General features: G+C 44.5%; 1 protein-coding gene across 4 annotated transcripts; it reads right to left on the bottom strand.

The window, feature by feature from the left end:
- Nucleotides 1-518: 518 nt before the first annotated feature.
- Nucleotides 519-25,891, bottom strand: asb1 (ankyrin repeat and SOCS box containing 1). Of its 4 annotated transcripts, none has more exons than XM_086051161.1 (6): nucleotides 25,766-25,890; nucleotides 25,370-25,508; nucleotides 24,734-24,872; nucleotides 24,150-24,452; nucleotides 23,101-23,483; nucleotides 519-657 (listed from the first exon to the last, which is right to left on the bottom strand). In XM_086051161.1, exons 1-6 carry the CDS (start codon nucleotides 25,820-25,822, stop codon nucleotides 530-532), a joined length of 1,149 nt encoding a protein of 382 aa, XP_085907287.1. In that variant the 5' UTR covers nucleotides 25,823-25,890; the 3' UTR covers nucleotides 519-529. The 4 variants fall into 4 exon arrangements, with proteins under 4 accessions (XP_085907287.1, XP_085907284.1, XP_085907285.1 ...); XM_086051158.1 differs by lacking the exon at nucleotides 519-657 and adding an exon at nucleotides 9,399-9,815 and having other exon boundaries at nucleotides 25,766-25,891; XM_086051160.1 differs by lacking the exon at nucleotides 519-657 and adding an exon at nucleotides 20,198-20,777 and having other exon boundaries at nucleotides 25,766-25,888.
- Between the last annotated feature and the right edge of the window lie 843 nt (nucleotides 25,892-26,734).

The raw sequence follows: 26,734 nt of genomic DNA, 5'->3' as shown, positions 1-26,734 counted from the left end.
ATTTGTCACAGAAACGTCCTGCAGAAGAATTTTTGTTATCAACGTTGCAATTATTTGGCCTGGGCCTGACGTGCTCCCACACCCATTTGGACGCAACGGTTGGCGTAATGGAGGAATCCGACCGGAGCGCGCAGTCACACTCTGCGTCTCGCACCAAACGCTTGGCCATCTGAGAGCAATTAAAGGTCTGGTTTCCATGAGCGGCTGACAGTTGCAGTAGGGGGGCCGGCTTTGGAGCGCCAACCCCCCCGCCAATTGTACCTCGGCGTGCACCAAAACATCGCGCGTTTAGCCGGGAGGCTTTTTCGAAAACAGAATAAGCCAAGAAAACACATGTTGAAATGGGAATGACGCAACAAGCCGTATTCAAAATCCCCCCACGCAATACGATGATGGCACCAGGTGGCATTCGCACGCAGGCATCTTTGTGGTCAACGATCGCTGCAGGTACCGCATGCTGATCCCGGCCACATCCCCCAAACACACACAATTCGAAAGAGGTTGAAAGCTAACTTAAAGCCCAAGATGTTCATTTTTCATCCTTCCAAGTCTGTTTCCAGCATTTTGGGAAGGCCCTTCTCCGTTCCCGTCTGGACTGCTTCCCAATGCATGACTTGCTTGGAGGGGTTTGGCGTGGAAGAACTTCACAATCCTGACCTGACAGAGAGCAAAATTGTCCAAAATCGTATTAAAAGGGGAAGCTGCTTTCATTACATAAGGGAGTGCAACTTCCTGCTCAGATATACACCTAACCATTTCGGGGGTCCTCTTTTTACGACTGTACCGGCAACTGACGTTATGAACTCACATTCTAAAAACAGTTGGGTTAAGAATAACAGCGTTTTGGGTCAGAAATGGACCGATCCACTATTTGGGCCAATTTGACCCACTTTCTTGCGTTGTTGTGTACAAAACAGTCCAATTTTTGGATTTGTTTTGTAAAAAAAAAAAAACTACCCTTTTTGGGGTTGTTTTGCAGAGTTGGATCAAATCGACCCAAGTAGTGGATTGGTCCGTTGTTGAGCCAAAATGGTGTTATTTTTAACCCAACTGTTTTTAGAGTGCAGTTCATTTGTGCAGCAGCATAAAGGCCTAGATAGACCAATCTGACGTTGGCCAACTGAGACGGAATCACAGCTCACCCGTTTTCTGAAACTGAGCCACGATTGCTCGTTACCTGAGCCCCGATCAACTGTGATGTCATTTTCAGTGACAAAATGGCCACCCCCTGCATGAGATGGCGAAAAGCGGGCGCATTTTTTACGGCTTAACTCACATTCCACAAACGCAATATTCATCCGAATGTCGTGTTTCAACGAGTGGGCCTGCATAGAACACATTGGTGAAAAAAAAAATACGTTCGGGTTGACTTCCGCTTTCAAGTCGCCACTCGGATGTGTATATTGGAGTTCGAGATGCATATTGGAGATGTCGCCGTTTTCAAACCGGTTCAACTGCTGCCAACTACTAAGCCCTCTTTTTATCCTTTGGTACGTCGGAACGTTCCGTGTAGACAATGGCGAGCGAATCTGGGGGGAGAAAGACAAAGAATTGGATTTGGAGGAAAGAAGGTCTAAAGAGTGGAAAACAGAAACAGATTGTTAAACATAAACATCAATCAGTTGACAGGAGCAGAAACAGGAAATTAGATTCCCAGGAGCTGGGGGAGAAAAAAAACTAAACATCCATGAGCGAAAAACGAGAATCAATGATTCATTGTGATTCAACATTTTAGTCGAGGAAGGTGGAAGTGTGGGCGGGGGGCAAATGAGTGAGAAGGACTGAGAACTGAGAAGGACACAAAAAGACACAGCGGGGAAAGGAATTTATGAAAAAAAAAAAAAAAAAAAAAAAATCAAAAAGTGTATCAGGTCCAGGGCCCGAAGACAGCAGACGGCCCAACAGTTGATCGAATCCGTCAGCTTTGTTGTCACAAGAAGCACTTCAACAAAGGCCTTCCTTCTCGCTACGGGGGCGGTCCTCAGTTCACGGCGCAGCGCCGTCACAATTGATTGTAAATATTTGGATGAGAATCTGTGCAAACTAGTTCATGACGCAAAATTGGTAACCTCCAAATGTCCATTCCAATCATCTGTTCCAGCCTGCCAACCCACAAAAGCAAAAATATCTCTACCATATACTTTATAAAAATGTATTGTCATAACATAAACAAATAGAAGGTGACGAATTAAACGGCATCTGCCATGATGAATTCATCGCGGCTCGTGCGCACGATTTAGCAATTTAGTATAATTTAATTTTTTTTGAGGATAAAGAATATATGCATGTGACTATTGTTATATTGTCTGTCTACACATGCAGCACAGTTTGCGTTCAAATATCCATCCCTTAAAGTGTTATAACAGCGCCGCATAGATGCCCTTTGTTAGCCTGTCTATTGCATTTCCTGTAATGTGTTAAGTCCTCTAGCCTAATGCTATGTGGTTTCAAAGCACAAGGCACAGTTCTCTTTGTTTAATTTTTCCTTTGGCAGTAAACTTAAAGGTCTGGCTTCTAGCTGCACAGAAAATGCATGTTTCAAATGTCGCAGTTTTACCTTTTCTTTTTGGGGAAAGTGCAGTATCAACGGAAATGAATAATGCAGACAAGGGGGATGGGGGAAAACTGAGTTTTTGAACCCTATTCAGCAGGAAAAAGGTGGGTGTTGAAACCCCCACCCACAGGTGGATGCAGGACTAGACATGACTTCTGCACATCAGAGGTCGAGCTGCACTGTGTTTGTTTACGCTTTTCTGGGCTAACGTCACTTGATGTCCAATCATTTGAGTCAGAGTGACTCCACCCGTCCGTCCATCCGGTGCCTTCCTTTGGTTCATCAATGAGCTGGACCCCATCCCGGCTGACTTTTGGCAAGAGACTGGGAACACCCAGGATCGGTCGCCATCAAAATCGCATGTTTCAAACAGCAACAGCAACAGCAAACCGGGTTGCCGTGCAGCTTTGGGAAGCGCCAGTTCACTCAAACTCTCCCGGGCCTTCCTTTTCGTCCTCCTGCTTCCTTGTTTAATTCCTCCTGACTTTTGGGCCTCTGCGAGGAAAAGCACATCTGTGTTTTTACAATAGAAATGAGCTAAATATTTGGGTCTACCACTGCGTGGCAACTGTGATCAATGAGCGTACTGCTGAGTCACCTGAATGACCAGAAGCACGTAACCAATGTGATGAGTCGCTACATTCTCGAAGCAAAAAGTCATACATCTTTTTCTCCTGAACTTGGACACACGCAAAACTGGTCCAAAATAATTTGTGCGCCTCAAACGGGTCCAGGGTGTGCCCCGCCCTCTCGGTTCCAAGTCAGCTGGGATGGGCTTCCAGCAGTCTGTGACCCCGGACAGGGTAAGACCATTTTGAAAATGGGTGAATGTCTCGGAATCCTAAAGTGGAGGACATCCCTTCTCGAAGCGATACTTTTGAGGGCCCTTAAGGTCAAAAGCGTCCACGACGCTTGACGAGAGTCGCTCGGGTGAAGATGGATTGGACAGAACCCATGACTTTCAAGAAGTCCATTTAGGAGCTTTTCTATGACATACAACCCCATGTTGCTTCGTGGAGTCAACAATGGCGCACGTGATGGTCGGCCTGACCTTGCGAGTGGCGGGAGGAAGTCTGACCTTCCAACCTGCACGACCATCGCCGGCCCCAGTCGCGGCGTTTTGGTGGCAATGAAAAATAATTTCCTCCTGAAGATGAGCCCCCGGGGAGCCGGCCTGGCCCGCGGCAAAAAGGAATGAGACATGCCGGAGGAATTTGAGGGCGGGGTGACTGAGAACATCAGAGGGAAATGGCAAAGACAGACCGCCGGGTCGGGCGGCTGCACTCATGCGATCCGTGATTCAAGTGCACGTAGAAAGACCTCAAACGCTCATTTGGGATGCAGAGACAAGCGCTTTGGGAATATCGCGACGGTATTCCAGAGAACTTTCGATCGGTGGTGACTCGCCAACCAAATGGCATATTTAGTACTTCTTTTGATGTTTGTTACACAATAACAAGTTGGATCATCCTTTCATCATTTGGGTTTTTCAGTGATTTCCTCAAGCCTGGTGTACACATACAGTACCAATAATCGCTTGATTAGATTCACCCCTTTCGATCAATATCAACAAAGGCCACGACTCACCCAGTTGTGAGTAGGGATGTCATGATAATGGCGACATCGCAATATTAAATATGCCGCAATATCGTCGCCGTCATGTTGCGATACTAAAAAAAAAAACATGACTTTTTGCCCGCTGCAGCCGAACACAGCATTGTCAACTACATAGATGATGATACTTTGCGCCGCTGAGCCAATAGGAACACACAAGAATTAAATGACTGGCCAAGCCTTTCTTTGTCACTGCTGTTATGTATAAGGCAAGAAAATACAACAACCGAAAAGTTACATTGATGGGAGGGATTGATAGATGGACAGATACTACCTAACTAGCTAGCTAGCTAGGCTAGCTAGCGAGCTAGTGAGATATTTCTTATTCATCCACAAGATAAAATTCACCGTTAAAGTAGTCTTTGTGAATGACAACACAACGATAAGGCAAAACAGGCATGCCAAATTATTCATATGAATGATATGAAAAAATATGAACATTAAATATCAGCTATATCAAGGGATGGAAACTGTAAAGTCATAATTCCAGTGTGATCTGAAAGTCCAAAATATTACATAAGACGAATTACACAATGCATGAACTTTCTGAATGAGGGGGGGAAAAAAGCGTCTGTTTAACATCACTCACTGTCTTATGTTTCCAATCAAAGCACCCGCTCCAATTAGCTAAGTCAAAGTAACAAAGTGAAAATATTTTTGCTACAGCAGCAGGAAGAATTCAACTGGTCTGAGTGACCTTGGCTTCCGCCTTTGAAATTGATGCCCTGGTCTGCTGCTGGTGGTGGAAAATGAAAAGACCATCATGGAAAATATTTCCCCTCCTGACCATCGCTCTCTCCAAGTTTATTATGAGGAAATGGGGATTGGTGTTTTTACAGAGCCCTGCCATCGTCTTGCGCTTTAATCAGGCCTGGCAACAACACGGGGGGAAGTTTTGTTGTGCGGTTCTACCAGCCGAACGGCGCCGTGCTTATACCATCTGACGGCAGGCCAGGTTATGAACTACAAAATCACTTCATTAAATAAGAATAAAAGAGAATAAAACCGTTTTTGACACTTTTTTTTGTTGCTTCAGTGCGATGGGTAAAGTGTGAGTATTGTATTTGCTGTCTACGGATTAGTTAGCCTGTCTATGACGTTTTGCATTGTTTGTTAGCATTAAGCTAAAATGGTTATCTCGAGCCATTTGTTTGTTTTAAATAGACAAATGAGTACTTCTCTTTGTTTTTATGTTTAGTTAGACAGTAAACATCAAATGGGTGATAATAAATAGCTCGAAGCCTCTTTTTTGAAGAATTGTCGACCATCTGCCGAATTGGTGCCCGTGAAGGGAATTCAAGCCTCTCAAATTTCTGCTCGCAAGTCAAAGCAAAACAACGTCCCAACGACGGCTCTGAGCTCGTAAATCTGGCGAGCCAGGTCACTCCTATTTCGAGGCACCGCGAAACAGACGCCAGAGCTCCGGCGTCCTTAAGTCGACGTCTTTGATTTTCCCACAACCACCTTTTAAGGTCCAGACATCAAAGCGCACTTGAAAAGCTAGCGCTATCTCCACTACCCCAACTCCAAGCCCAAAGTGGCGCAATGTGGTTCATATTATTTGATAAGCATCCCGTCTCCTCAAAAGTATTTTAACGACTGCGGATTTCATTCTTCTCCTCGGCTAAGGTCTCAACTTTATGACACGAGGATACGTCCGCGCGCGGACGTCGTGGCGTACGACGGCTCGGCTCGGCTCGGCTCGGCTCGGCTCGGCTTTCCTTTCGCTCACAACCCTGGAATTCATTCTGCGTCTTCTTTTCCCCCCTCCTCCTTTCCGTTTATTTTTCACTGTCTGGAGATGTCAGCGCAAGCATGCGCCGTTGCCGTGCCACGACTGTACAAGTGTGTACTGATGGCCGTCAAGAGGGACGAACTGTGTATTTTTGTAGGCCGCCTTGCATGCCGGCTGCCACGGATGACCTTAAGCGAGGTTTTCCTAAGGCCTCCGTGTGTTTCTCGCTTGCCATAAGCGCAGTCTGTGAGGTCCGCCGCGGCCTTCAAAACAATATGGCGATAAGTTCAGACGAAAAACGCCGCGGTGGGGTTTTCAAATCCCGGCATCGGCCACCCAGGATCTGCTGCCAGAAGGCAGACGCACACGCGCGCTTATACGTGGAAGGAAAATGGATTCACGCAAACATGGATGATCACAATTAGCGAATTAAGGAATTGTCATTCACGACCCCTTTTCTACTGGGCTGTTCCTACTCTATTTGACTTGACGCGTTTTTTACGGGATTTGACGCCATTAAATTGGCAAAACAAGGCTGAGGGGCTCCTCGGCGACACGACCCGAAAATGTGCCAAACTCAGAACGCAAATCTACGCTAAAAATATTTCAAACCCACTTAGTTTTAATGAGTTTTCAGAGCAGCTTTCTTTGTTTTTATTCATATTACCTTTTTGGAAAATGCTTAGTTTTAATGAGTTTTCAGAGCAGTTTTCTTAGTTTTTATTCATTTTTGTTTTTAGTAAATGGAGTACTTGGCGAGTGCAAGATTGGAAAAACAAAAAAAAAAGGCCACAAAGGCCACACATTATTGTGTATTATTGTTATTTACTTATGAATAATTGATCGTTAATTATAAATTTATTTACTTATTGTTTAAGAAAATAAACTACAATTCTCAAACAGCTGCTTGACCTTTCTTCTACTGGACGCATGCACAGCAATACCAAAGTTTGATTGTATTTCATTAACGAAAATTTTTTTTTTTTTTTCCAATGTTACTTTTAGTTATTTCACGACTTTTCATTTAACTGTAATAACCGTGGCCTAATAATATTTGCCGCTGGTAGTGAAGCGACCACCCAGGAAGTAGCCCCTTGGACTGTAAAATAGGCCACGGCTCGGCAATGTCACCAGTTCAGCGGAAAAGCTCCGGCGTTTGACTTCAACGACTGAAGGATTATCTTGAGCGATTTTCCTGCGGTGCGTAAAGTGACAACAATTGTGATTGTTAAACCTGTTCAATATCTACGATATCAAATCCTTCCACTAAAAGGTAAATCAGGCGACAACCTGAAGCTTTTGCCGGAGACAAATAAAGGAACAACAAGTGTGCTACCAGTATCACCAGTGGTAAACAGGCTTCCTCTATTGTGGATTTTTAATCATAAAAAAAAAGAAAATCCAGATCAATGCAGATATATTTAACTTTTGAGTACATCACATTGGTGATGAATTGTTTCGAAGTGTTTGTTTTTCCTTTTTTCTTTTTTTTTTTTTTATTATTGTTGGTACATTACTTGAGTTAACTTTTGTTGACTTCAGTCGCGTGGGGTCGCAGACATTTTTTTAAATCAGTTCATTGTGGTTTGACAACGGCAGCAAAGTGGTGGAAATGACGCGGCGTATGACAATATTGATGTTTTGTCCCACTCGCAACGTGCATAGTTACATATTTGCCCGCCCCAAAAAACAAATCTTAAGCTATGAGTTTTTGCGATGGATCAATCGGCATGTTTTAAGCTAACTCGCGTCACATTTGACTGAAATGTGTCATCCTTTCCTGTCTGCAGCGTTGTTTGCCTTCCTAAAGCGAAACCACAAAAGCTGAGTGTCACCCTCGGGGGTTGAGCTTCGGGGGGGTGCTTGGCTCTTATTTACAGGCATGGGAGTTTGTTTTTGCGGATGAGTTATGGACTTCTTCAGCTGCTGTTCTTTTGCGGCCATCTCAAAGGCCCCCGTAGCCTAAGTGGGCCGACTTCCTCGAAACTGTCACACAACAACTTCTTTGTTGCCGAGAAGCTTGAAGGAGGTCCTGATTGACACGGTAAACACCTCACTTTTTTCCTTTAAAATGCACCCAAAGTGACAATCTCAAGACGTTGCGAACGCTAAAAGCACCGAATCCAAACATCAGGGTCGCCCGGATCGGGGAGATGTAAAATGATTTCTCATTGCAGTGGCTTTTAAACGACTTGTGGGAATTCAAATTGTTATTCCTCCCGAGAAGCTTGTGGCCGGGGCAGCGAACATTTCTCATGTTATGTTTTTTTTTTTTTTTTTTTTTTTTTTTGTGTTCAGTCCTGCTATTCTTTGAAGTGTTTCGAAACATTCGGCATTGTTCAAGTGTGGCCCAGTGCGCTCGTTGGATCTTCCCGCTTGCTTTGTTCTTTGTTTCATGCAGCTTTGCTCTTTCGAATCAGCCCCGGCAACATACTTTCAAATCGAAATGTCAAAAATCGACACAATGATGGATACGCATCCATAAAGAATAAACATGCAGCTTTGGGTAATAATATGCATTGTAATCTATAATCTTCTTTCTTTGGACTGTAAGTGTGATTTTTTTGGGGGAGGATTGTTTGACTGTTTCACCATTCAGTAGCGCCTCCCGGAATGTTGGGTGAGCCCCCATTGGAAGCGGGTAGTCTCGAGAGATGGATGAGGAAAAGGAAAGGCCACCAAAAGGGGTATTAAAAAAAAAAAAATAAATAAAAAAAAAACACCTGACACCTCTTTCACTAATGAACATGAAAGTACGCCGTCATGTGGATCATGAAAGACGGACAAAAAAAGTTTTGAAGAGCCATTTGGAAATTTGAACAGGAAGCCAGTCATTTTGGTTTTGAAGCAGCCATTTTGGGCCAATTACAGGTGTTGTACTTTGCCAAAATCTTCCTATGAAATTTGTCAAACTGAGACAAATATTGAAGCAGGTCTCGTGCACAAATTGTGAAGCTGTTTTGCTTACGTCAAAATAGGGGCGTCGCTTGTGCCATGAAAAGGGGGAGCGAGGGCCGCGACACCGCTGCTTGATTGTTACATTTTTAACAACCCGCTGATACAATTGAATTTGCTTTCAGGACATTTCTTCATCAACTTTAATCATTGATTTTACATTTTACAACATACTTTACATGACGTTTGTCCTTATCAAGCAAGAATGATCACATTCGGTTGTACGCGGCGTACGCAAGTGGCAACGCAGGCTGACCGAAGCCGAAGCCGAAGCCGAAGCCGAAGCCGAAGCCGGGACCATCTGCGTTATTCAAAAAAGAAGTCACTGACACGAAGCGTTCCGGTAAGTTATGACACAAAGTGCAGTCTGACAGTAGAATTATGGCGCTGACACAGCTGTGTTGCGAGATGCCGCTCGCGGGAAGCAGGTGGAGGTGAACCACTTTTGGAAGCGGGCCGCAGCAGCCGCGTGTAAATCAAGCGGCCGCACGTGCTGCCGATGAGCCGCTTCGCGAGCCGCAGAGTTCACGGCTTTCTTCTTTCTCCTTTTATCCTTCCTCCGCCGCTCGGCGCTCAGTCTGTCTTGACTTTGGACTGCCTTTGTTTTATGCCAGAGCCGGCGTGTCCAGAAGGAATAGATTTGCACGACTTCTTTGATCCTCCTGTTATGATTCTTTTATTTTCTGCAGTCACATCCTACGCTCATCCCCACAAGATGCTTCGAGTTAGGCGGCGACACGAAGAGAGGCCGGGCGCGCTCGGTCCTTCGCCGCAAGAGCGAGGCCTTGCGCAGGCGAGAGGAACATCTTGCCGTCTTCCGTCCGCGGCGGTTGATTTTCAGGGCAAAGTAGCGGTTAGCATGTCTGGGCCTTCGAATGTGCGTTCGGGCCTTCCCGTGTTGAGTTTGCGTGTAACTTGCATGCTTGTGTGGCTTTACCGCGTCTTCCTCCTTACATTCTAAAAACACACATTCAAGCGTCTGAATTAGAACGAGACCGGTATGTCTTTTTTTCAGGGCCGATACCGATTATTAGTAGTCAAGGGGGCCGATAACCGATATTTGGCGCCGATATTCGTTTTCACCAAAAAGGAAAATATTGGCGCCAAAGTAAAAAAAATAAAACCCTGAACTTTGTTTAATCGTTTTGGAGCATATGTTGAACATTTTTTTAGATTTGCACAATGTTGATTTTTTTTCTTTTTCTGAATGATTATAAATGTTTGCCAGCGTGGTCATCTTTGTTGTAAAATTCTAACAAAAAAGAGATATTGCATTGTATTGATTCCAAATAAAAATAAATGGTGCATTGTGTTCCCAGGGTCAGGAGAACCTCTAACAAAGTTCACTGAAAATTCAAAGAAATACTTCCTTGAAGTTAACAGTTTTAAATTGATTTATGATCGGCCGTCAGATTTTTAAAAAAACGGCCGATACCGATCAAAATACTGAATCGGCGCCGGGGCCGATTATCGGTCTATCCCTAGTCTAAATTGACACGTGGCGAGTCCAATTGAACCAGGAAATGTCTTGCCCACTCACCGATCACCTGTTGCAAGTTTTGCCATTCGGCTCCATGTTGGAGAGCAGCAAGTTGAAAACAAGCAGTAATTGTTTGAAACTGTGAAGAACAGCACAGTGTCTCCCTGAAATGACAGCTGTGACAACATGTTCCGACCTGGTCAAATGGCACCCATATTTGATTATTCTTACCAATGATAGAATGCCTCGCAGTATGACATCACACACAGGGACTGAGGAGATGTCCTAAAGTGACTGTCGACATGTGTGTTGATCCTAAAAGCGGACTTGTTTGGGTACAGATGTGGCAGTAAATTCAAAAGAAGAAACCGCAGCTGGATGAGGTTTTTTTTTTCAGCGAGGATCACGCGCGATGATGAATTTGCCCTTCAGTGTGGCTGCGCGGCTCTGACGGGTCCTGCTGTCACTGGCTCTGCATGCAGAAAAATCCATGTTTGTCTGTCTGTCGGGTGATTGCTATGCCGTGACTATGTTTTCGCCGCCTCTTTATTGTGTGCATGCAACATGTACACAGTAATCATATACATAGCCACGGAAGGCAAATAAGTGGAAGGCAGACTTTAACTTCGAATGTCTTATTGTTGCGAAGGAGCAACCGGCAAAACAACCAGCATTGAAAAAATGAAATGTCTACTTTCCACATTTAGTAGATGGGTTATCGTCATCTGTGCGTTATTACTGTGTTGATTTCAGGTCTCAAGTAATATCGGTGTTCCTCAAGGATGCGTTTTAGTTCCTCTTTTAAAACGAAATTGAAGATCAGGTGTAAGGGGGGGCTTTTACTCCATATAGCAGGGTCTTAGAGTGCATTATCTATTGTTATGTATTGTCTATGAAATTGCATATTTTCAGTCATTTTAATCGAAAGACAATGCATATAGAAGAAAATCTCTGAATCCACTGGGGAGCAGAAGAAACTGAGCAACTGACGTAGGACTTTTAATTCAAAGCTTTAATAATAATAATAATAATAGTAATATTTCATTCTTCACTCAGCAAAAATATCAAGATCGAATATCATTTATTGTTTTACAAAACATATCTAACTTTTACACATAATACATCTAACACTTCTGGGATTGTGTATGGGCTTACAACTGCCGCCCACGTGTGGGACATACTGCGCACCCAGCAACACTGTCTAGTAAAAAAAAAAAAAAAAAAATCCCTACTGTATTCCTGTATTCACACACACATACGCACACATGTGCACACACACACACACACACACACGTATACAGTGATACATGCGTGCTTTCATTCCAAAATGTGTTCTCCATTAGCTCATGTCAAGTGGATTGTGATAAATAAAAGAGTATCAAGATCTGACATGTTTACGCCATGCAGGCAAATAAACAACAGGCCCATTTCCCGCGTGGCTCTTCCACACTCCAAAAGAAATACACAAAAGCAGTTAGCAGCAATCCAAAGCGTGGAAGGTTCATCATGGCCGCGGCCGTGCACGCAAATATGTTGTCGAAAAGCGCACCCCAAACTCGACACCCATTCCTTTGTGCCTGCGGCTGGATATCATTCAAGAGTTCAAAGGCAAAAGCAGCATTTTTTTGTTCTCCTACTCTTCAGATGAAATCAAATCATTTTAATTGAGGGTGCTCTAAGTTATTATGAATTGAGCAAATAAAAAGCACACCTAAAGAAATGGTTGAAAATAGTTTGAGATGATTCAACAACTGTATTGCGTTTAAAAGTCAAATTCAATTGAACTGTATGGAACAAATGTACTGCACTGGATTCAAAAAAAAAAAAAAATCATCCACGGTCACATAATGCAATAAGGACAATTTGTACCTAAATAAATGGATTAAAACGAACAGCTTCTACAAGTGAAATAAAACTGAACTGTGCTGAGGCATTGAGTTTTTTTTGCGGACAACACGAGAGGGACGCCCACACTTGAGAATCACAAAATTGACAAGTGCAATTCAGCTTGGTGAGGAAGTGCTGCCTCCGTGAGTGAAAATGTCTTTGTCCATAATTGCAACGCCCGCCCGTCAACAATAACTCACATGAGAGAAAACGATGAACAATCCAAGTTTGCTGTCATGGCAAATCACATGAACAACATTTGAGCTTCATTTTGTTTTTCCAGTCATTTGGTACCTTTTGCTCGTGACCCGATAATGTTGACGCCTTGCTGAATCGCCTCTCAGGTAAGCGCAATTCAAAGGCGGAAATGTCGGAAGCAAAGAACGACCGGCCGAAAGACGGAGCTGCCGTCGCGGCAATGTCAAGCGCGTCGCCCGCATCGTGTGTTGCGGCTGGTGTGCCAGCTTTTATTGTGATTGAGTGAGAAGCGTGCGGAGGGACGTGGCTTCGTTGAGCCGTGTTGAAAAGCATTCACGCCCAAAGTGGCATGCGTTTTCTATTTGCGCTGGCTGACTCATCGTTATCCATCTGCTCAATATCATGTGCAAATAAACAGCCTTGTTAAAAACCTAGGCTTATTGTTTCTGCCGGATTTTCTGCTGCGCGGCGAGCCACATTCGCCCTTTCATCTTCTCATATTTGAATGATTAGTTACGCCCCGGTGTTTCCCAGGAAACGCTGACTAAATTGCTAATCCAAAACACGTTTCGAAAGGAAAAAAACCTTGCCCGAAAACACAAGTGAATTGTGAATGATGTTTCGCCCTATTCAAAGGGAACCATTTGTGAAAAAGAAAAAAAAAAAAACACTTTTCAAGTTTTCAAGTGTGTGCGCACAAATAATTGTGTCTCTGGAATGTCAAAAATCAATAACCAATTCAATCGTTTGTTATCTGCCTGTTCCCCGAGATGAGAGGCGTTCCAAACGTTCCAAAAGGTAAGCAGAGCTGCATTGCGCTTTGTCGGACGCCCAAATTAACATTTGCTTCTGATAAGCGGCTACAAAATGTACAAAGAACTGTTCGAAAGAAATCGAGTGATGAATCTGGAAACCAAAACGCATTCTGAATTTTTGACTCATGAAAAAAGTTCCGATTTTGTGTGTCAGCTGAGTGAACACACTCACGGCATTCTTTCGACAAGGAAAATCAAATATTGTTGGAGCATCGTAGTTTGCTTTACTTTCACGTTTCTGTCAGTTCATCCCAAACGTGCTCGTGGGGTTCAAGTCTGAGGACGGTGCCTTTTTGTTTATTTCTGTGCATTATTTGGCAGTTTTATGTAACCTTATTTGTGTTTTTTTAACCTGTAGCAGTTCACCACATAGGTTTGTGCAATTTCAAGATAATCATTGGACTTGAACTGCTTGAAAAAAAAAAGAAAAAGGTAAAATGAGGCCGCTTTAACACTTTTCTTGAATACTTTTTTATGTTCGCGTAGTTGTATTTCTGTGACGCTGTGGGTGTATTTTTATTTGAGGATGTGTCCACAGGATGCGTCACATACATGGATCCACAAACTGATTGACAAATGTAATTTAGCTGCTTGCTGATGAAGTGCTGCCTTTATGAGGGAAAATAAAAAACCACACTGGCTTTGAGAGCCGTGTGAGCACTATAAAGTTTGCTTTTTTTTTTTTTTCTTTTAGCTTCATAAGTGGCAAGTACGAGCTAGTAGCAGTTATAGGGGACGGCCTCACTTGTAGGCGACAGGCCCGCCCCCCAAAACGGCCTAATTTAATTTAAAGTGTACTGCAATCGTTGGGCTGTTTTGACAAAAACAAGTCACAGGCATGATATTAGGCCACCTGGTGATTTAAAAAAAAAAATTAAAAAAAAGAATATGTCTACTACACCTCACAGTCCAGCACCTGCCCACCTGCTGCATTGATTAAAGCCCCCCCCCCCCTCCCACCTCCATCGGCGGGTGAGGAAATAAGAGAGAGTGGCATCCCTCGCAGGCAGGCGGCCGATTAAAGAGACGAGCTCAGCTAATTGCTAGCTAGCAGCAGTGGCGCTCGTCCACGTTGATTTATGCGCGTGACAACCTCGGCTAAACGTATCTCCGATTAGCGGTCGACCGGAGATAGCGTCCTCTATCATTTCCTGCCTTCGCTGCACATGAGGTGAGCTATATCCTGAGTGGGCGTCGCTTGCACACATGCACTAAACATAAGTGGCCGGCCATAAATTGAATGCATGAGATGCTCTCGCAGGGCTCGTCAACCCCATTGCGCACATTCGCACACGCTCCCAGAAAAAAGGCTTCACAAGCCGGAGGAGCCGCATCCTCCTCTATGGAATTAAACAGGAAGCTGGCTTCATCCAAATTTGACACTCATGACGCTCTTATGACGTAATTCCTCCTATGCTTGTTTTTTTTCTGATGTGTAACGTCAAAGCGATTTGGTTGAAAGGAAAATCAAGTTGGCACTTTTCACTTGCTTGTATACAACGCAGAGCGGTGCCTCCAGAGTCCACTTTCATCCGTTCTGTAACAGGTTTATGATTTAAAAAAATATATATATTCATTTGTCTTTATTTTGGCACGAACCTAAGCGGATAAAAGCGAAACATTTCGGTATAATAAATCGGATAGTTTATTGCAATACAGATTCGTTTATTGCTTGTAAATGTTTTAAAAAAAAAATACGTGGGAAGAAAAAAAATAAGGGCATATTAAATCGCAATCGCAATATCGAAGGAAAAAAATTGCAATCAGATTATTTTTCGGACTCATTCAGCTCTCCCGTCAACCCGTATGTGTCCTTCCGATTTGTACAGAACTTAATTAGAACAAATACACCATTACAACACAGAGAAGAAAATAAATATCCATTCAAAATTATGACATAGTGATTCACAAAGACATTATTTCATTGTTTTGAAAACCATCATATTCAAGTGTCCAAGTGGAAAATATGCTAGGGGTAACAATTTTTTTTTTTGTCCTTTGGCAGAGCAAGCAACTTACAAAGTGGACGGACGTAGTCGGTTAAGCTGTTCTATGCACAAATTGAAATATACTTTGTGACTAACGGCTGCTGCCCCCCTTTAACTTGAAATTAACAAAACTTCCTCTCATCCAACGCACAAACATAATACAGTGAGGGACATCCAGCTCTTTGTTAGTTTAAATCTTGGTTGGCCAATCTTGGTTAATGACATCATGACAATGTCCATTACAGTAAACTACCCATGCCTTATTACTTCCGAAGAACTAAGTTACACATGGTGAGGAATTTCCGCCACCAAGAATATCGTAAGGGAAGAAAAGTGGGGGTGGGCTGGACTGGTAAGGGCTAACTTGGACATGGAACAAAGCTGTGGAGCTGCCATGCCGAGTGAGAAGATCTCAGGGTGGAATTGTGGGGGGTGGGACGCCTCTTCCTCCTTCTCAACCTTGCCCTGCCTTTAAAAAAAAAAAAAAAAGAGCTGGGAAGCATTGGGCAGCTTCCCAAACCGCTGACAACGAGGTGGCCAAGCCAAAATCTCAGTTTAACAGGCGAGAGAAAAAGAGGAAGAAAGTCATCCAGTGGCCGCCACTGTGGGAATGTTGTAAACTGCGCTTTCCTGAGGGCTTGGGAATCACACACCAGAGACCCAACCTGCGGGCATGGAAAAAAACGGGGGCTGCTCACCCCTTCCCACCCACCCACGAGACAGACCAAATGTTTGAAAATAACGGTCGATTACGCGACGAGCGGGAGCTGGTAGAGACGCACTTGATAATAGTAAGCGCCCAATCAGACGGACGCAAAGCACAACCGCTTAGCGGGTGGCGTCCGCGCGACAGGTGTCGGCTACTGTGGGCTGAAGTCGGAATAGCGTATCAAATTGCACTTCAACACCATCTGAACGGGACTAAATGGTGGCCTTCTTCAAGGATAGTCAATATTAACAGTGCGACGGACGACGAATAACGGACGCTCAATTTTGAGTAAAATGCCCAGCTGTGCTAAAATGATCTGTATTTAAAAACAACAACAACAAAAAATCCCTCTCTGGGGCCTTCCTGTGCCTCCAAATTTGCTATCCACAAAACCACTGCACCCGAAGAAAAACAACCAATTGGAGACTGAAGGCATAACAGGCGAGGTGTCAGTCATTTGTATGCACTCAGTGGGCACACCTGAGCAGCCACGCGCAGACTTGCTAGCTTGGGTTTCAGGAGCTTTGCCGAAACAATTTTGGATTATCCACTCCTGGAGAAGTTGAAAAAAAATATATATATATTTTTGTAAAAAGCCCTTCTCTCGTTTGCTAACGACAAGGCATAAGACTAGCAAAGAGAATCGGAGGAAAGGGACCTCAGGCAGCTGAGGATTCAGAAGCGATGCAAAATTAGCAGCATTTCTGCTTGACGGGTGATAAACATGACCTCTTTTTTGTTTTTAACCGATTCTACTCGACAACAATGTAAAACTTCAAACCTATAACATTTTGTGTTATATTAAAAATCCACTACGAACAAGTCATGCTACCTGCGTAGCAGTCGCCGGCTTGTTTACAGTGCTAATGCTAGCATAGCATTGTTAGCGCAGCCGTTTTGATGGATGGATGCGTTCTCTGTGTTGATTTTTTTTTCACTTTGAAAATCATTATCGGGCTCGGGGTGTACGCTTTGGCCAGAGACTCGAGGGGGGGGGGCATCAGTGAAGTGAGGCTACATGGAAAGTTTGCTAGCAGTTTAAGTACAGTCAGTTCGCAAAGAAGTCAAATCAAGAATAATAAATAATAAAGCTGAATCGGCCTTTTTGTTTTCAACAGGTATCCGTCCGTCCGTCCGTCCGTCAACTTGCGTGCAGAGTGGGAGCACAATTGCCACCTGTGTAGTGGATTAGCGGCGAGGCTCCCCCGACTTTCACTACAGTATTGGAGCGGCTAGAGCAGAAGGTACAATCATGCGTTGCGGGTTTGTTTTCCAAGGCCAGGACTGCCGAGCTATTCATCATGTCTGATCATTACTTCTAATGTACTGTAGTTAACATTTTGACACCACTTGATGTAGCACTTGTTGAAGAGGCTTAACCCTGTCCGCAGCTGTTTTCCGACACTTTTCTCTTTTGTTTATAAAGCATCATTACTCGTGCCAGGGGAACGCTCATACCGGACAGACTTTATTACGTACACAATAACCAAAACATCAGTCAAATGAGAGGGAACCAATTAAGTATAAGAGCCGCGTAACAGACGGCAACGAGTAATTACAGAGGCAATCACTTCACATCCTTCCTGCCACATTTCACTACGACTGGCGCTTTTGGAAAACAGTCAAATTAAGTCTCATTAAGCCGCTTTGAGGTTTTTCATTCAAGCACCGTTTTAGAAGGCTGCCTATTCCCGGCTATATACGTCCTAATTAGATCAATAAAGTCGAAGGGATGTGTCGTGTGTCGCGTCGAGAGCGGCATGCAAGTCGTAACGCTGGCGCGCAGGCTTTGGGAATGAAAAAAAAAAACGGGAAATACTTTCAGGCTCGCTAAACTGATGCGACACGAGCGCAAATGGAAAAGAGGCTATTTTGCTTGGAACGCTTAACGACAAAATCACTTTGAAGCCGTCCGGATTTTTTCGCAAATTGGACCTCTGTTATTTGTTTGGACAAAGTCCACTGACCTCGCTTGTGTGGCGAGAGAAAAAGTTGCTTCAAGACATAATTGCAGCAGAATATCCGCGTGCATGCGTGCGTGTGTTCTTGTGATGCTGTAATGGGCGGGGGGGGGGGGGGGGGGGGGGGGGGGAAGAGTTCCGGACTGCCTTTGGAATGAGATCATGCGAATTAAAGCACACGGCAATTGGCAAATGGTAACGAGTAAGTGCAAGCTCAAATGATGAGAGCGGCACAAATGAAAACTGCTCAACTTTGCAAACGGAATTCGAAACCTGTCGCCGTGCCATCTGAAGTACCGATAATCGGAGCATTTGGAGCGACGATCCGCTGGCGTCAAGAATGAATCTTCCTCCCTGACTTGCCTCGAAAACGGCCCGGTCGACAATCGAAAACGTTTCACCTGTTCGATATTTGCAGTCGTACATCCTTATATGTGCGGTTAGCAGGCAGTTTAGCCAACGTCATCGCCTCCTTGTGCGACGCTGAACATCTTTTTTCCCCGTCCCTCCGGTTTTTGGTGGTCTGCGCACTTGAGAAACAGCCGAGGCGATGTGGAGTCGCTTGCAAACTTGTCGGGCTTGCCCGTGAATATTCTCCTTCATTCAGGTGACTTCATTCTCGCGGCACTGGACCGTTTTGGTTGTCTTAGAAGACGTTGTTTCGCTTTGCCGCTCATCAGTTGTTCCGAAAGGCAGAGATATGGGTGCGAAAACAGGAGCTCATGAATGTTCTGGGGCCGCTTTGCTACATCTGGCACGGCGAGTCTTGAATCTGCACAAGGTGCAGTGAGATATCGAGACTAATCGTGGTATTCTGGGGCGGAGCGTACCGGCCAGTGACAGAAATCTTATTATAATCCGGGCTTGCTTCGCTACATCCCGCACGACGGGGTGCAGGGAACAATACAACCTCAAGACTATCGAGGCAATTCGGGAGCAAAATGCACCGCCCGGTGTCGGAAAATCTGCTCCGCGTTATGTCCTGGGGCTGCTTTGCCACTTCCGCCGCGAGGTGACTTGAATCAATCGTGACCACAGAAGGAAGAATCGGTCTCGTTCGTGATGAATCGCAGCCGGCGGGTTCGTCTTTGGCTCATACAACTTGTTTCGACATCAACAGCTCGTCTTCCGCAACTAGCCTTCAAGAGGATTGACTTTTTCACAAGTGGACCCCGAAATTTCCTTTGACATTGGCTGCAGTTGTTCACTGCCCTCTAATTTAACGGCAATGAACGCTCCCACATCAAGCGGCGTCATAGAGTGTGTTTGAAAGCGAAGCCTTCCCACAGGAAGACGGCGGTTTATCAACCGCGCGCTCAGCACCAGCGCGGAGTTGCTGATCCTGTTTTGTGTCCGGGCCGTCCTAAAGAAGTCCCGAAAGCGTGTCACGTCGTGCCGCTTCGAGACGGATGACAGATGGGGAGAAGGAAAGAAAAGGGAAGGAAGGCAGAGTGTCAAGGGATGTGGCGCACTTGAAAGGAGGACAGTGCCATCTAGGGACCTCGGAGAAGCTGCCGCCAAGCGCGCCACTGATTTCGGCTGATTTGTGGGATCCAAATTGGCAATTCGAGCCTCCGGTGTCGACTGTGACAGGCCGTTCAATGCTCACGTTGTTGCACGGCAAAAACGAGGTGTAAAGTGCAAGTCCAACATGAATGAATTAACCGTCTTAGTTGTCATCAACCTCAAAATTATACACACGTTTACCCCCCCCCAAAATTGAGCACATTATTATTTTTGATGATGAATTCAACTGACGTTATTTACTTGCAATCCTGAACAGAGAAATGAGTTTCAGTGGTGGAATGTTGCGCCGGATGAAGAAGCGGGCCGGCTCAAATTGAGGTATAGTGCCGATTTCAAAATGTTGAAAATCAATAAATGAATAACTAAATAATCATTTTTAGTTTTCACCAAACTGTGGAAAGATTTCTTGACTTGATCAAATGTTTAACACTGCACAAATACATGGAGAAGGGAGGCCGAGTTATATTCTGGGGGTGCTTTGCTAATTCCAGCACAGGACCTCTTGAATGAGCATAAAGACATTTCAAGAGGTGCTTGATTTTCAGGAGAAATGATTCAGTCATTATAAAAAAATGAATTCCTTGTCAGTTATTTCAGCGTCCATTGTGGGGTTTCTTTCTGTAAGGGAAGACTACTAAGAATTTCACAGAAAAGGCCCTAAAGAAGAAGAAAAAAGAAAAGCCACCTTACTCGGGAAGAATGATTTCACATCCTGGTGTTGCCCGAAAGCCCCCCCGCGTCAATTTAGACAACAAAAACAAATAGTCGAGAAAAGAGGACTCATGTTTTGTATTGAATATCAATAAATAAGACGTTCAAGGCAAAATACAAAAAAAAAAAAAAAAAAAAAAAAGAGAGTCAGGGCAGCACATTCAGTAAACACACTAAAAAGTGACCATTCACGATTATTGATCTTTGTAGCATAGTATTAAATGTGCTTTAAAAAGAAAAAATACACGGCTAGATGAGCATGCTATAACATTTCTTCTCCAACTAATGCATGTATAAAACTTTGACCTTCTTCATAGCCACTAGTTCCACATTTATGCTTAGGTCAGTTGTAACGCATGATGACGTGCACACGTGCATACATCACATACATCTTGGATGAATATAAATAAGAGACAGTCAATACAGTAATAAATTGCATCCAACTATAAATAACGAGCATCAGGCAAAGTGCGAAAGGTGACGGTCGAAGGTGGCCAAGAAGCCCAACGTTGTCAGTTTCGGTGAAGCAGGAAATTCTTGATGGCTTCCGGAAGCGGCAGCGAGGGTATACGGTGCAGACGCTTCTTGCCCATGACTCGGCGGACGGCGACGCGGCACACGTGGGTCAACCTGCGAGGGCAGCCTGGACGAGGCGCCAGCAAGCACAGACGCACATGACCGATCAGGAAGATGGAAAGCTTGGACGAGTTGTGTTTTTGGGAGGCTTCGGGTTAGCTGCGCGCTAATGCTAATGCATCGGCAACAGTTTACGAAAACTTTGAGCTTCCAAGTTAGGAATCATTTTCAGATTCGGGTTAGGAGAAGGGTGGGGCGGGTGCCATTCTTTAATCAAGCATTTGCATGATCAGGAGTACCGGAGTATTAGTAGCATTCATTTAGCCGGGATTTTTTTCCCCCCCGCAAAAAATGGCTTCATTAATTTATAAATATTGATTTATTTTTGTTTGGATGAATTCCTCTCATTCGAATTTTTTTTTTTTTTTTTTTTAAATGCTACATATGCATTTAAAGGTTTTTATTTCATTAAATAATCGTTTCATAAATTGAATGAATTAAAAATAGAATTTTAGACATTTTTTCCCCCAAAAATGGTTCATCTAAATGGTATTGATTTATTTGCATTTCTTGTGTTAAGAGCATTACATTTATTTTGAACAATTTTACAGATGCTCAATGCAAACATTTTCCATTTTATTAAAAAAAAAAAAAGATTCATGAATTATAACTACTTGAGTTAAAATGAATATCTTTTTAAAAATGAACATGTATTATTTAATTTTTGTTCATCACTTCAGCCATTTTTTCCCACCTAACCTTGGTTAAACCATTTCTTCATTTTTCTAAACAAGCAATGTGTTACGAGTTATTATAAATTGTAATATTAAATATTAATCAGCTATTTTACATATGCATTAGAAAAAGATTTATTTCTAATTGATTTATTGATGTATATATTTGAGCTCATTTCCTAAAGATGAGGCCCAAGTGTCCTTTTCACAACTGTGGCTGGATTTGGCCAGCAGGGACGGACGTCTTGCTACAATTAATGTACGACTAATGTAAAGCCACGTTCAAAAACGTCTAAAGTGAAACCTTTGTGGAGTTCACCGTTTAGACTGTGAGAGACGGGCCACATACCGGAAACATCTCGATGCCCATTACGGGCTTTTGGAAATCCATCTGAGCGGCTGAGAACATTGATTTTCAAGCGCCACACCACAGTCCACTCTACAAGATATTAGGACACGTACTGGAATGTGCTCAGATGACTCCGAAACGGCAACGTTCCAAAGCTCCCCTGGGATCACACGTCAGCACGAAGACGGCTTCATGGCAGTTGTGCCCATGGCACGAGCGAGAACTCAACGTGATTGGGTGAACCAGTCAGGGGGTGGGGCCAACGGGAGGGAAATGACATCATCGGTAAACCCTTTCAAAGTCAGTCATTTGCACTCGCCATTTGATTTTCCCGTTTACTGTGCTCTTATGATGTTAAGTTGTATGAAAATCAGCCGCTTTGCCCAAAATCCAGAGAAAATTCGTTTTTGTGTGTGTGTGTGTGTGTAAACAAGCATATACAAAACAGTCACTTTGACATGAACATTTTTGCTGTCGCAAAAGCTAAATCCAACATTTAGGAATGGCTTTCAATTGCAAAATAATGATTTAGTGAAACGCAGGCACTGAAGTGCTCATTACCACTCCTCAAACTGCTTAAAATTTAAAGGGCCAGCGCGTCACACCCATAGCAAGCCCATCCAATGGAAAACGCATAAAATGACATAAGTCCACCTTGGCAATGAATATTTGGATTATTAAGTCGTTTTTGGGCATTTAAAGTGGAAGTCAACCTAAATATATATTTTTCAAGAATATGTTCTATGCAAGCCGACTAGTTGAAACAAGGCATTCTGGTAAATATTGCGTTTGCGGAATTAGAGTTAATCCACCTGTTTTTAGTCATCTCTGGGGGCGGCCACTTTGTCACTTCTGTCACAACTGTTCACAACGACCAATCACGGCCGACCTGTTTTCTCAAGCTGAGCCGTGATCGGTCGTTACCTGAGCCCTGAGTAGTTGTGGTGTCATTTTCAGTCGACAGAAATGACAAAATGGCCGCCCCCTGAGATGGCTAAAAAGGGGTGCATTTTGCTGCTTAACTCATATTCCACAAAGGCAATGTTAATCAGAATGCCGTGTTTCAACTCGTGGACCTAATGGGAACATATTCGAAGCACTGGAATGAATACGAATTTAGCAAATGAATCCATCCGTTTTCAGTTATCGCAGGTTTGGTCACGTGATGTTGACAATGCGAGCCCGAGGCCACTCTTGATGTCCATTTCGGTCGACAGCAGGGGGCGGTATTGGCAGCCCCATTGAGATGTATGAAAAGGGATGGATTCATCTGCTTCATTCGTATCAAGTAAACTGTTTTGACTCACTCCTGGCTTCCAGGAAGGTCCTGAGTGCTTCCGGATCCACCTTCCTGCGGTGCGAAGCGTCCGCCTCCGACTCGTCCCAGGCCACGTGCGCCGGCCGGGCCCCGTGGTCCAGCAGCAGTTGCACGAAGGCCGCCTGGCAGCCGTGTCGCAGCACGGCGTCCAGCAGGCAGGAGGCCAGGCCGCGGCTCAGCGCGTCGCGGCAAACGGGCCCCGAGTAGTTGAAGTCGGGCTGAGCTCCCGCCTCCAGCAGGGCCCGGAAGCAGTGCAGGTGGTGGTAGGCGGCGCTGATGTACAGCGGGCACACCACCAACGTGTTCAGGGTGCGGGCGCTGAGCAGGAGACGAGGACCCAGCAGGTGGTCCATGTCCACGTCGGCGTTAAACCTGAAACCACGTCACGTCACGTCACGTCACTTACTGACATGAATTTTGAACTTTTTTTTAAGCCACGAGCCATCGAGATTTGGTGCTTTGACTTGTGGGCAAAAATTGCAGTGACAAGCACTACGCAGACGTGGCAAAAAGCAATAGTTTGCCAGAAAGTCAACAATTCTTCAAAAAAAAACAGGACACTCTCACTTCAGGCTTACCGTTCAAACTAAACATAAAGCAGCGACAGCAACGCTTATGTTTAAAACAACCACATAACTCAAGTCTGCTAGCTTAATGCTAACACATAATGAGAAACACCAAAGACTGGCTATGGTATAGCATCTGTGGCGCCGTGTTAAGCAAGATATATTTGAACGCAAACATTGGGGCAACACATGAACACAGACAACATAACACTCACAAGCTATATTCTCTATCCTCTGCAAAGAATGGCTAACATTACTGCGGCTTACTGAAAAGCCGTGACCATCTTCATGTTTAGTCATGTCAGTATTGTACTGTGCCCCTGGTGGCCAAGACATCCAAGCGAATCAAATTAAATCGAATTTATTTGGAGAGACTACCTCCCTGTCCTTTCTCCGCTAAGTGGGACAGTCGGGTGATTCTCAAACAAACGGCGCCCCAACGGGATTTGGCCCCACCCTCTCCCGAGCGAACCTGATGAGTTCCTGCAGCACGTCGAGCCGCCCGACCCGAGCGGCGTGGTAAAGCGGCGTACTGCGGTGGTGGCGGCTCCCGTTGGGGTCGGCCCCGGCCTCCAGGAGGATGCGCACGCAGTCGCGGTGACCGTTGACCACGGCCACGTACAGCGCCGTCTGGCCCTTCACGTCCACCAGGTCCACCTTGGCCCCTCGGGTGATCAGGTAAGCCACGCAGGCGGCGTGGCCTGCTGTGGCCGCGATGCGCAGAGGCGTGCAGGGAAGGCAGCCGCAACACCACACCGATTTCTCATTGATGCGTCTGAAAAAGAGGAAGCTTGGATGACTTTTGGTGAGAGAAGCAGGAAGAGGTTGCCAGATGATCATTCCCAAAAAACGCGATAGCAAACCGGCGACATTTCGTTTTTGGCAATACTCCATCATGAACAAGTCATGCTAGCAATGTAAGGAGGAGTAAAGTGAGGCTACATTGAAATTCAACACGACTAAAGTCACACTTTTTCGTCACACCCGATGCGGCTTTGTCAGTGGCCACAAATTGGCGAAGGCGTTTGACACCCGGACTACGATTGCAAGCCTTACTGCCGAAAGGCTTCTTCCTGCAGCAGGTTCCTGAGGGTGTCCAAATCACCCACGTAGGCGGCGTTGTGCAGCCGCATGTCGTCTTGCTCCAGAGGCTTGTCGCAGAACTGCTCCTCCAGCCATTCTTTCAGGTTGCGACCTGCACCGGACACACCATTCACATCCATTATTAGTAAAGAAACAAATTCATGTGCATGACAATCACGCTGGTCACTGAGACTTCACCGTCAATGGGATTGGACCTGAACGATTTTGAAAAATAATTTCAATTTTTTTTTCCCCTCAATATTGCGATTGCAATCGAATATTTGATGTTTTTTTTCTATCAGTGTATTTTTTCAAACAATCACAAGCAATAAATTACTGTATGAAAATAATCAGAAACATCAGTAAATCATAAATCAGATTACAAGAATAACGCAAACAGAACTGAGTTGTTATCAATTAAGGTTTTCATGTTTCCGTTACATACACATAAATAAAGCTTACAACTGATCGAAATGAACCAAAATTGTTGTTGTTTTTTTTACCCCTAATTGCAGCCTCTGCGATTTGACAACTGCCGACTTTTAAGTGACCAAATGCTTGAGTGAACGTCTCCAACCATGTGACAGTGGATTGCTGTCGCGGATTTACCTGCTGCGGTGGCACCGGGCAGATCGGAAACTGTTATGAGAGGAGCTAAATGACAACGAGGCGACTCGTCGACATCGGCCTCGGGTGCCTCGGACATGCTTGCTGGTCCGAGTCGAACTGCGGACGTGAGGCCTCGGCTCTTTTTCGGCGGTGGGTGACGGAAACAGGAAGCCGCAGACGAGGCGATCGAGGCACATGAAAACAAAACAAAGTTGACGGTGCGGACGCGCGTCAGCTGAGCTTGCGACGTTACTTCCGCATGGCGCTCAGCTGCATTTAAAGCCGCCGCGCACAAAAAAAGAAACTCGACAAAGATTACGGCACGCTCAGTTACAGCCGTACAATGTGTTTTACGGCCTATAAAAGTGAAACCCAACGATTAAAAATACATCTTACCATTAGCTGCATGTTTTTTAATAGCAGGGTTATGCAGGGCAGGCTTGAAAACCGCATATGTTAAACAAAACTGCTCTTAAAATTTGCAGTTTCTTCTTCTGCCTCATTTGTCCTTTTCCGCTTTCTGAAGAGTATATGTGCATTTTTGCTAGCTCATGGACTTACTTTTTTTAACTGCCTTATCAAGTGACAAAAACGAGCGGTTTTAACTTGAGGTCCAGGCAAATGCTAAAAAAATAAAATAAAAGTCTTTCAGACTCAACAAGTTAGGGAAAATAAAAAAGTTCACAATTGATTTGTGGCCAAATGTCCCACGAAGTGGTACCGGTTCTGGTGATTGGGTCCCCCCGGGTTAGGACACCAATCAGCAAGAGCCTGCATGTTGATAGCAGAAACCTTGAACCGTGTAACTATTATCCAGAATCTCCACCACCAAATTTCATGTGGTTAGTCAATCAAATCATCGACCACATGGTTCTTCTTGTAATGTGGTTTATTCGTTGCACGCATTAGAATGAGTGGTGAATATGGCCCCCCGAGAAGTAAAATACACATTACAAACTTTGCATTTTGCAAATAAACTACAGCATATGTACACGTTATATATAAAAGGACTGTAAACCAGTACATACGAAATAAAGTAATTATCGTGACTCAGTAACAAATGGGACATTTTTGTGCCATTTTACTGACCGGTCTGCAAAGCTTTTGGAGAAAATGGACAAGCGGTTGGAGTCAACTCGATTGACTCGACAGCAGTTGTTCATTCTGCAGCAAATCACACTTGGCCGCTTCAAACCCTCGCCCGGTTTTACTTTCAGACAAAGTCAGGGTCATGTTGGAGACCCAAGTGGAGGTCAAGATAAAAGATTAAAGGATTAGTGTGGCTGCTTTAACTGTCGACCAGATGCATTGAAAGGTGTAGTCACTCATTAGCAACCTGAAGCATTGTGGATGACCAAAGGCCAA

Source organism: Filicampus tigris, chromosome 14, assembly GCF_054856515.1.
Source record: "Filicampus tigris isolate MCC_2025a chromosome 14, RoL_Ftig_1.0, whole genome shotgun sequence".
NCBI lineage: Eukaryota > Metazoa > Chordata > Actinopteri > Syngnathiformes > Syngnathidae > Filicampus > Filicampus tigris.
The sequence above is the reverse complement of the archived record's forward strand: the minus strand, read 5'-3'. Positions and strand labels throughout refer to the sequence as shown.

Coding starts and splice junctions, on each gene's coding strand:
- asb1 (XM_086051158.1), bottom strand. CDS start 25,822: ATGCGGTTTTCAAGCCTGCCCTGCATAACCCTGCTATTAAAAAACATG. Junction 24,453..24,733: donor CAGGAAGAAGCCTTTCGGCA/GTAAGGCTTGCA, acceptor CCTCTTTTTCAG/ACGCATCAATGAGAAATCGG. Junction 9,816..23,100: donor GACCTTCCTGGAAGCCAGGA/GTGAGTCAAAAC, acceptor GTGTGTTTTTAG/AATGTAAGGAGGAAGACGCG.